The sequence below is a fragment of the Podarcis melisellensis genome (assembly GCF_964234715.1).
Source record: "Podarcis melisellensis genome assembly, chromosome: 3".
In the NCBI taxonomy this organism is placed as follows: Eukaryota; Metazoa; Chordata; class Lepidosauria; order Squamata; family Lacertidae; genus Podarcis; species Podarcis melisellensis.
In genome coordinates this window covers 68,884,224-68,895,689 of record NC_138530.1, presented here as the reverse complement: position 1 = coordinate 68,895,689, position 11,466 = coordinate 68,884,224, and the positions used below count along the sequence as shown (strand labels likewise).

The window sequence follows — 11,466 nt, the reverse complement described above, 5'->3', positions numbered from 1 at the left end:
CACTTCTAAACCTCCCCTATGAAGCAATTTCTTGACCATGTGCTTCAAATATTAACCTTTACTGGCCAGATGACTCATCATCCTTAGATTAGTAGCCTCAATGTTATAAAGGAATGGTGCTCTTTTCTTACTTTTCCTTTTTTTTAACCAAAAGATCCTTTGCTGTTGTAAGGATAAAAACTTTCTAACATAAAGCATCATCAGCTTTTGATATCTCAACAGTAGATTAGACAAGTGCCATGGGGGGGGGAGGATACAACATATTAAAAGAACTGTTGGTCATAGACATCTCCATGCCAAGACAAAGGGGTAGTGGGTTCTTATCTGAGAGATGTTATTTGCAGATGATGCAGCCTTGGCAGTACATTCTGAGGAAGCTCTACAGAGATTCATCAACCATTTTGCCCAAGCCTACATAGAGTCCGACCTCATCAGCCTGATGTAGACCAACATCCTGGGTCAGAGCATCACCAACACATCAGCACTGGTGACCGCACTCTTGAAGTGATACACAGTTTTGTCTACCTGGGCTCCACCATAACCAGCAAGCTTTCCATCAGTGCTGAGCTGGACAAGCGCAAGGCAGCTACAGCAATGGCTCACCTCTCCAAAAGGGTATGGGAGAATGTGATGCTGAAGTCCAATACCAAGGTAAAGTTCTACCAGGCTTTCATGCTGAGAACACTGCTTTATGGAATTGAGTCATAGGCAACTGACACCCTCGGATGCACTGTATCAGGAAGATTGTGGGCATCACATGACAGGACAGAGTCTCAAACAAAGATGTCCTCTCCCAAGTCCACATTCCCAGCCTGTTTACATTCCTGTCTCCGCGACGTCTATGCTGGTTTAGTTGTGTACATACAACAGAAGATTGCAGGATGTGCTCTACAGGGAGCTGGCTTCAGGCACCAGGCCCATTGGCAGACCAAGTCTGTGTTACAAAGATGTCTGCAAACGTTGCATGAAGGCTGGCAACATCAACCCTGTTGTGTGAGGATCCCTTGGAGTCAACTGCAGCATATGCGTATAGAAAACAATCCAGCCCAAAATAACACCCAAAGATGTAAACAATAAACAATTTTAAATTATTTCCTTTCTTTAAAAAGTAAGCACATCATACATACATACACACACACACAGAGAGAGAGAGACATTTTTATAGGCAACCATTCTAAACAAATAGCATCCACGGCAGGACAGAACAGATGTCACTATCAGTATTGCACTCGAGCGCTACCATATTCCCACAAATACAGTCTATTTTATCCATAGCCACTGCATAAAATAGGAGCCTTGGCCCAACCACTCAACACTGGTGCAAACACCAACAGATCTGTTGTATTGCTGGTGTCCACAGCAAGCCCACACAAGGATAGCGTTCTATGGAGAAGATAAAAGCAAAATAATCAGTGGGTTCAATTAGACTTCTTCCGTAGTATTTCAATGCACTGCTTGGAAGAAATGCAAAAATGAATGAATGAATGAATGAATGAAGCCCTAAAACAAATAAAGTATCTACTGCAGTGGCATATGCTGGGTTCACATGTATCACAAAAGCAATTCACAGGAAAACATACATTTATGATCTTTGGCTCATCAACGTACCGTAACGCAGACCTTCTTTCAAGAATCACTTTATTTCTGACAAATGTTTATATTTTCTATGTACTATCAGTCTCCCCCCCCTCAAGCGAACATACATTTATTCCATGTACGATGAAGCCGCTCAAGGCAACATTACCAAAATTGTAGCCATGGGATGTTCAGAGGAGAAAAAGGAAAACATCTTGATGCACAGGTCCTGCTGTGCATAACAGCAATCACATTCCTTCATAATCACTGATTGATGGGATTTAGCAGATAAGCAGTGGAATCTGAAGAGTAACAAATAACAAATTCTATACATAAAAAGTGCAGTGTTTTATTGCCTATTGTGCAGAAGCTATCTGTTTATGATTTGTGTTGTTGCCGCTTTTTGCCATCTCCTGTTTAAATAATAAATAGAAGAGAAACTTCATTGTACAGCAAAAAGTTATTTTAAGAAATCCTGCCTTTCAGTTTGCTTAATCTATTAAGACAAGCTGATGCCATCAAGATCTTGGCGTATTGTCACAAGTTTTAATAAGAACTCATTCCTTACTATTCATCACTATTTTAACCTCTCCATTCATCTACTTTGAGGTTAGAATGTTCCCAAAGTTACTTCGGAAAAGCTGCAGAGAGATAGCAGCTTTACATAGATTGATGGCTTGACAGCCTAACAACCGAATTGCTCTCATTGGCAATGGAAGAAACAGACTGAGGAGATGTTAGGCATATATATTGCACACACCTTGGTCCATTGTGTATCTGTGTGTATGAATACATGTTTTACAATTTGACATTATAATGTAGAAGGAACGTATTTGCTAAAGGAACACAGTTGGGGGGTGTCATCCTCACTTAAATGACCAGCAGCAAGATTGTGTCATTCATTTTATGAAAGCACTTGCATCTGCATAGGACGTAGAATCCATGTCATAATAATCTTCCAGTTTCCAATGCAACGTTTCAAAGGTGGGTCGGTCTTTGGGCTCAACATTCCAGCATTGCAGCATGATGTTATACAGCTCTTGGGGACAGTTTTCTGGTTGAGGGATTCTGTACCCTTGATCCAGTTTCTGGAGTACTTGAACGCCTGTCAAACCTAAAACAGAATGGTTTTCAATAATAAATGATGATGATGAAACTAAAGCATGTATAAAGTGATAGTTCATACAGAGATTTCTCTGTGGTGATTCTACAAGCATCATCAATCTACAGTATAATGCATTCTCTTATAGGAGCCTCCACTTAATTCTGTTTCATCTCTGTGTGAACCTAGAATCAGCATCTTTAACTCCCTTCCTTCCTTCCTTCCTTCCTTCCTTCCTTCCTTCCTAGCACATTAGCCTAGATGCACAGCCAGTTGGCTAAGAAATCACAGAAAACTGAATTGGTTCCAGCTAAGCAAAGTCATGGAAGACTGGATCCTTCAGTTCAGTGGGGCAGGGAGGGGACTAGAAAGACCCACCAAGGGTCTTTGCAATTACTGCTTTTGAACAGAGCACTCACCTGAATAAGGCATCTTTCCATATGTGGTTATTTCAAACAGGAGTATTCCAAATGACCAGACATCAGATTTGATGCTAAACTTATTGGAGCGGATTGCTTCAGGAGCAGTCCATTTCACAGGCAGTTTTGTTTCATGTTTGGCTTCGTACACATTTTCATTTCCTAGCTATCATATGCAAACAACAACAATTTCAGAATATAAACAGTGAATTTATAGGATTAGATGGTTTCAACAGCTGCCTGTGTAGCAGGTAGGTACTTTCGGGGGGGGGGGATGTTTGGTTCTATATACATTTTGTTTTGCATAGAAGACAATGGAGCTTGAAATTTGAAATGGATTCAAACACATCCTTCAATTTCCTAATGAAAAGACAGCCTTCAATTTCCTTATGCCTCTTTGTGATGCCTAAAAACTACAATTGAAGCACTTTCCCTCAAAGAAATCACCACTGCTGGTGTTAAGGTTCCGTAAGTCACAATATATTCCCACCCCCACATAGCGAAAGGAGTAAGACTAACTGTACAGTTCCTCAGAAAAGGACACAGGGAAATGGGGTGGGGTTGTAAGCAATCAAAATGGCACAAGAATGTGGGAGGGGGAATACTGGGGCAAAAACTGAAGTATTTAGCAGCCATACAGTTCTAGGAACAGCCAAAAAAATGGAGGGATTAAAAATATTCATGGATGGAGCTGTGCCCATCAAATGGGAGATGAGAAAGATCTTCAAGATAGAAAATAGGAATGAATGGAAGGATGGGGAATCTGGCAAACTGGTGTATATGCTTTAAGGGGACTAGGCCCATAAGTGGCACTTCTTGAGGTAAGTGAGGATGGTCACAGTGACAGTAAAAGCTTTTTTGGTCTTGTCTGCAGTTTATATTTTTTTAAAAACCTGTTGCTTGGGTTCTAAGAACATAGACCTTGAATGGGGGGAAGTAGCCAACTTTAAGCAGGGGGAGGGGATGGATAACATTCTTTTCATGAACTTCAATAATAATAATAATAATAATAATAATAATAATAATAATAATAATGTTTTATTTATACCCCACCCATCTGGCTAGGTTTTCTCAGACACTCTGGGGAAGTTAACTTATCTTAGGATTCAAGCTGGAACAACAGATTTCCATGGACACCATGATTCCCCCCCCCCCGCCCCGTCCAACTACCTGCGCACTTTCAAAACCAATTCCAGAATGTGATGGGGAATCCCCATTGTGGAACCATGCATGCAGAGTGTTGGATAGAACCCAAAAATAGCATTTTCCTTGTTTTAAAAAGCTGTTGTCTCCTTTTTAGGGCTCCATGGAGAGTACAGGTTATAAACCTCATATTAATTATAGCAAAATTGTTCATTCATTGTTAACCACAATGACAAAAATCAATGGGATTTTAAAGATGTGCCTTGCCAGCCAGAGCTAGGGAGACAAAAAATTTTCATTCATTCATTCCTAAGCCTTGTTTTGCCAAGCATACATGCAATATTGAAACGCCCGTCATTAATTGGGGTCTACCACTGAGAATCCTGAATTTGGCAATGACAGCAGCACAAGCCTCCCGCTGGCACCAGAGGCACAGGACTCATGTCTGGCCTTCCGTGAGAAGACAAGGCGACAGCGAGAGCTAATGCATTCAGGAACCTTTGTTTTGTGATTAATTGCTGGCACCAAAGGGCCATTGACTTTGATAATCATCACTTAAACAGTTCCAGGACTAAAAATACAGACTGTGAGAGATTTAAATTAATATATTGGTTCAGAGTGGCACCGATTAATTTAGGCAAAGTAAGCTGACAGGCATCGGAGAATAAATGGAAAATTGTTTACTTGTAATTGAGGTTTTCAGGGGTTAGTCTCTTTCCTTCCTGAGACCTGTTTTCTAAGACTTTTATTGCTTGAGACTTGGGAAAGATTTAAATTAATATATTGGTTCAGAGTGGCACCAATTAATTTAGGCAAAGTAAGCTGACAGGCATTGGAGAATAAATGGAGAATTGTTTACTTGTAATTGAGGTTTTCAGAGGTTAGTCTGTTTCCTTCCTGAGACCCATTTTCTAAGACTTTTATTGCTTGAGAGTTGGGAGCACATTAGGATGCTTCTCGATTTTTAAATGAAGACTGCAGGTGCTGTTGCAAACAGCATGTCTTTATTTCATTTTCTTGATCTCCAGGACCAATTTTTTAAAAAACACAGAGCAAAGGAAGAGTATACTTATCCCCAGATTTTAAAAAAGAAAAGAACTCCCATGTTACTGTTATTATCATTTCATTCACAGGCTACTCTTCATTAAAAATAATAATAATCACAGAGTGATTCACAAGTAATAATATAAGATATACAGTGACAAACAAACAATATAAAACAACAACACCTCCCAAAAAACTATTACTTAAACACAAAACAACATTAAGATAATACATTCAAATAGACCATTCAACAAATCAGGGGTTCTCAAAGTCCTAGTTCAAACAGGATCATGACTAACCATAGAGCAGGATAAAGAAGTGTGACTGAAGTAAATTGTGAAATTGTACTACAGCCTACCTTGAAAACTCGTGCAAGTCCAAAATCTGCTACTTTGTAAACGTTGTGATCACCGACAAGGACATTTCTGGCTGCCAAGTCACGGTGAATGTAGTTCTGAGATTCAAGATAAGCCATTCCTGAGGCAACCTGAGCAGCCATGTCCACCTGTTGTGGCAAACGGATCCTGGCTCCTGCATCATCTGTGAATTAATTGTAAGGTGATTATGCATGCACAGGTTATGTATATACAAGGCCTGAGACAGCTAGTCAGCAGGGACGACAATGTGATTTCGGAAAACAAAGTCAAGGATTGTATTAGTGCTACTTAGAAAAACTTTTCAACACTTTCCCCCATTATCCATCAAATACAGAGAAAAGATTTGCATTCTAAAATTAGCACAGGAGAGAGAAGACGACAGTGAAACTCTCCTGGATGTGATGCTGGGCTTTTATTGTATTTACCCTAATTTTGTTTTAGATTTAATATGTACCATATTTTTCGCACCATAGGACGCACCGGGCAATAGGAAGCACCTTGTTTTAGAGCGAGGAGAACAAGAAGGAAAAAAATCCTGCCGCTCTCTGCCCAGCGCCCCTTCAGCGAAGCGGCAGGAGGTGCTGCGCAGAGAGGGGGAGAATTTTCCCCCTCTTGTTTTCCCGCTCTAAAACAAGGTGCCGTTTAAGGTGCGTTCAGGCAGCTACCTTGGAAGCCTGGAGAGCGAGAGGGGTCAGTGTGCACCGACCCCTCTCGCTCTCCAGGCTTCAGGTTCCTTTCAACCTGCTCTTTGGGGTTGGTGGGGGGAAGCCCACCACCAGCCCCAAAGGGCAGGTCAGGGAGCAGCGGAAAAGCGCAGCGGAGAGGCTGCTGCCATAGTCACGCGTCACTTCTCCAGCTGGGGGAGGGTCGCGGGGGGCTGCTTTAGCCCCGTGCGCGCTCTCCCGGCTGGAGAGGTGACACGCGGCTATGAGGCTCCTATATCTCACTTTTCTATTGCAATTATAATGCAGCATATACAGTATAATATTGGCTGTACAAAATGCAAAATTTCATATGGAATATAATAATATCAGGAGCAAGTATATTCCACCTGCTGTTCCTCATGCCATCCTCAATGATTCCCCCAGATACTATCCTTCCCCTGGTATGTGCCCAAAGGCAGCCACTCAAGGCACTAGTCCCACACATTTAGAGTCTTCCTTGCCACATCAAAGAAAAAAAACATTCCCTAGAATGCCAATTTTCTATCATTTCTCTCTGGCAGGCACAAGTAGCGCACTGCAAGACCAAATGAGGAAACTGACAACCTTGTCCCAATGAAACTACAAGCCTTGTCCCAATGAAATAAATAACACTTGCTTGTGAATAAGCATGAATAGGACTGTGCTGCTCAACAACTGTTAAGATTTATCTTCAAGTCTAGCTGAAACATTACGAACATCGTATTATGTAAGGCAAGGTCTCCATAGCGAACAGAAACCTGCATAGGCTCTCCTTGACAAGCATTACCTAATTGAGAGTATTTGTCCTTTGTAACAAGAATCTGAAATATCTATCATTGTGTCTTTCTTATGGCAATTTTATTTCACCTTGAAATGCAACTTACTCTTTGCTATACATTCTGCACACTGCAGAAGCAACTTTTCCTCTGTAGCTTTTCCATCCATAACTATTTGCACATCCACAAAGTAGTGATGTTTCATGTATTTACTTTCTGCCCGGCCTACAGATCTCATGAGAAAATTGTCTGCTTCATAGTACTGCTTATGTGATTTAAAGGTTTGCGCTTTTAAATGGGCTCTCAGGATGTGCACGCACTGCTGCGACATTACTCGTCTCTGAGCATGAAAGTTAGATTTCCCTGAAAGTCATAGAACGGGATGGCAATTTAGCAGGGCTGCATTTTACTTCCATTATCACATGGATCCACATGTGGAGACTTACAGTAAATGAGAAGTTTGTCTTCGTGAGAAAATACTTTGTCTGGAATTTCTTGAGTTTCTTCAGTATACATGGGACAAAACTGGAATGGGGCCAATGGAATACAATTGCCCCACAGATTCAAAAAGTGTCACCAGTGTGGTGTAGTGGTTAAGAGCAGTAGTCTCGTAACCTGGGGGACTGGGTTCGCGTCTCCGCTCCTCCACATGCAGCTGCTGGGTGACCTTTGGCTAGTCATACTTCTCTGAAGTCTCTCAGCCCCACTCACCTCACAGAGTGTTTGTTGTGGGGGAGGAAAGGAAAGGAGAATGTTAACCACTTTGAGACTCCTTCGGGTAGTGATAAAGCTGGATATCAAATCCAAAATCATCTTCTTCTTCTTCTTCTTCTTCTTCTTCTTCTTCTTCTTCTTCTTCTTCTTCTTCTTCTTCACCTGGTTCAAGTTGGTCCCGGAAATTTCAGTCCGGTTTGAAATGCTGCAAGCCCCATTCCCACTTGCTAGCTTCCCTCTCTGGCTAGGTATGTCCACATCCCCAAGCAATTCCCTCCATTACTTGCATTTAAGAAGGGAGAAGAAATAACCAGAACTTACTTCACAAAGAAAAATACATGAAGCTATGCTTCTGGCCATTTGCAGAAGTATAATTTCTTGCTGAGCATTATAGTACAGTACCTGAATCAGAACTAGGTCCCAAGGAGCATAAAATGTGAAGTTTTTTTTATCTGCTTCTCAGCTCAGTTCAGAAGGCACAGAAAGCTGCAGATGCTACTAGCATGTCTAGGAGCATAATTACTAGTTAAGGACAGGTCCCCCAAGGCCTCTCCTTTGTCCTTGTGGCTACGATATACGATATACGATAGGATATACAATATCTTTATTGTCATTGTCCCTTGCGGAACAATGAAATTGAAAACTACATAAAACTACATCAAAACTACATAAAACTACCATAAAACTACATAAAATTACCACAAAACTACATAAAACTACATCAAAACTACATAAAACTACCATAAAACTACATAAAATTACCACAAAACTACATAAAACTACTACAAAACTACATAAAACATTCAAAAACCCCTAAAAAACCCTGAATTTTAGAGAAGCAGGCTTCTAAAATGGTTGCAGGGCCTCCATAAACTCAGAAGGCTTTCCACTTTGCACAGTCACCCTGCACGTGTCGGAGGACAATGGAAACACACCCCATGCTGCCACCCCATGCATTTTCTCTACACATGAACTTTAAGTCCTAAAAGGCAATGTTTTATAGAGACTACTATTTATGTCTAATCCAAATTCTGAAAGAACAGCGTCAGAACTGCTCCTGAGCACATCTGTTCAGAGGCTATTTGTCTTTGTTTTTATCTTTTGTTTGTACAATGACTCTCCTGTAATTTTCAAGGCAACCACACGTCTCTTTCTTATGAAGACAACACACCTCTCTGACAGGACAGACAAGCGTAGAAGACCTTGATATCTAAAATATGAGCTGACAAGGCCCAAGCATGCTTAAAAGTTACATGCTTTGATTTGGAAGCCTTCATTCCTAATCACAGGTGTGTAGGGGCTAGTTATGCTATCTCGGTGACAAGGAAAGAACACACCATAATACAGATACTTTCACAGCACTGTTTGACAAACAGTTCAAACAATATGACTCACAAGGGTGCACCATCCGAAACCTTTTAAACACAGCATGAAGAAAAGGCTTCACTCTCATCACCTCTTTCCATGTGATGACTCTTTCCATGTGATGAAAGCAACTTTTTCCACAAATGCACGTTCAAGTGATAGGCAGAAGTATCGTGCAAGCAGTGATGTGAGAACTGGACTCAAGATCGGGAAGATCTGGGTTCAAATCCCTGCTTAATTCTTAGAATTTCTTCATCTAAACTACCTTAGGGGTGTTGTGGGGATAGAATATATAAAAACAGAAATACAGAAATGTGGATAAGAAATAAAATGAAAAGTCCAAATCGGTTATTAACTTGCCTTTGAAAACTACCCCACAGATCATTTCCTGTTAATCTATTTTAAATCTGCTGCATGTTAAGGAAAAGTAGTCAATTCATCAGTACTTAAACCTGCATGCATTTTACAGACCATCTGTGATGGGATAGCCATGTACAGGGAAGAAAAAGCAAACAAGGTGCAATATCATCCTCACAACACGTTCCAACAGTCTCAGTGAAGTTATGCTGCTTGCAAAAGAAATAAGAGCAGTTCTTGCTTGCAAAGGTAAGCTTTGGGGATGTAGAGCTCCAACGTCCTACAGCAGTGCAGTTTGGGCTCACATCTGCAGGCTCCTGAACCTAATGCAATATTCAAAATCCACCCCTGTATTTGTAAGCTACACTCCTCAGATGCAGGGATTAAGTAAGGCTCAAGCAGCTTGGGTTCAAAGGGCAGTGCAGATGGCCAAGGGGTGGATCTTGCGAAGATGGAACAAGACCAGCTACAGATCACTTGTCTTTGACCCCTGCAGCCAATGAAAGAGTGGCCCAAATGAAAGCAGAAGATCTGGAGAAGCTTGGAGGTTTTTGACAGGGTTCTTTGGTGATTGAGAAGGAATGTGGAACATCTGTTTACCTGGCAGCAGCTAATGAAGAATTTTGATAACAGACTAACAGGCCGTGTGTGTGTGTGTGTGTGTGTGTGTGTAAAGGGACCCCTGATCATTAGGTCCAGTCATGACCGACTCTGGGGTTGCAGCGCTCATCTTGCTTTATTGGCCAAGGGAGCCGGCGTACCGTTTCCGGGTCATGTGGCCAGCATGACTAAGCTGCTTCTGGCGAACCAGAGCAGCACATGGAAATGCCGTTTACCTTCCCGCTGAACTGCTAGGTTGGCAGGATCAAGGACCGAGCAACGGGAGCTCACCCCGTCGCAGGGATTCAAACCACCGACCTTCTGATCGGCAAGTCCTAGGCTCTGTGGTTTAACCCACAGCACCACCCGCATCCATATATATATTTATAAAATGATTTTGCTTTTCTGATCTCTCTTTCACTCTTCTCTTTTAACCCTATTTGGTTTTTTAAAATATTTTTTATTAAGTTTTCATTTAACATCTCAAAATAAACATTTACATAGCACCATATATTCCATGACTTCTCTTCTTCCCCTTCCCTGGTTCATTTTGTTTACCTTTTATGCCTGTATATTTTACAATGTCCATTTTTGTCAGTTTTCCAATTTTACATCATTCAGTTTAGTTATTAAACAGTTGAATCTATCTAAATGCTACCAGTGTTTTCAAATGTGTAGTTATTTTCCATACATTCAGCAAAAAAAAAAATCCATTTCTCTTTAAATAGATACGTTTCTTGCTCTCTTAGTCTTAATTAAACCTTCTAGTTCTGCATATTCTATCGGCTTAAGTTGCCATCCTTACTCAGGACCTCTGTCACTTTCCATTTTTGGGTTAACAGAATGGAAACCACCATTGTTGCGTACATAAATAGGGTTCTCTAACACTTGGCATCTTCTGACTGCACCATTCCTAACAAAAATGCTTCCGGTCTTTTTGGGAAGGTTGTTTTAAACATTTTTTCCATCTCATTATAAATCACTTCCCAGTATCCTTTAATAATAATAATAATAATAATAATATTTTATTTATACCCTGCCCATCTGGCTGGGTTTCCCCAGCCACTGTGGGCGGCTTCCAACAAAATATTAAAATACAACAGTCCTTCAGATATTAAAAGCTTCCTAAACACGGCTGCCTTCAGAGGTCTTCTAAAAGTCTGGTAGTTGCTTTTTCCTTTGACATCTGGTAGGAGGGTGTTCCACAGGGCGGGGGCCACCACCAAGAAGGCCCTCTGCCACTTCTCGCAGTGAGGGAACCACCAGAAGGCCCTCGGAGCTGGACCTCAGTGTCTGGGCTGAACAATGTGG

The 11,466-nt window shown here is 41.2% G+C and overlaps 1 protein-coding gene across 1 annotated transcript in view; it reads right to left on the bottom strand.

Annotated features, from left to right (window-relative positions):
* Window positions 1–1,081: 1,081 nt before the first annotated feature.
* FRK (fyn related Src family tyrosine kinase) overlaps window positions 1,082–11,466 on the bottom strand; it is a 35,615-nt gene continuing 25,230 nt past the window's right edge. Inside the window, exons 6-8 of the mRNA XM_081905695.1 lie at window positions 5,642–5,823; window positions 3,097–3,262; window positions 1,082–2,689 (exon numbers count right to left, since the gene is read on the bottom strand). Coding sequence (XP_081761821.1) covers window positions 2,475–2,689; window positions 3,097–3,262; window positions 5,642–5,823 — 563 coding nt within the window. The 3' untranslated portion in view covers window positions 1,082–2,474. The remainder of the gene's footprint in view (window positions 2,690–3,096; window positions 3,263–5,641; window positions 5,824–11,466) is intronic.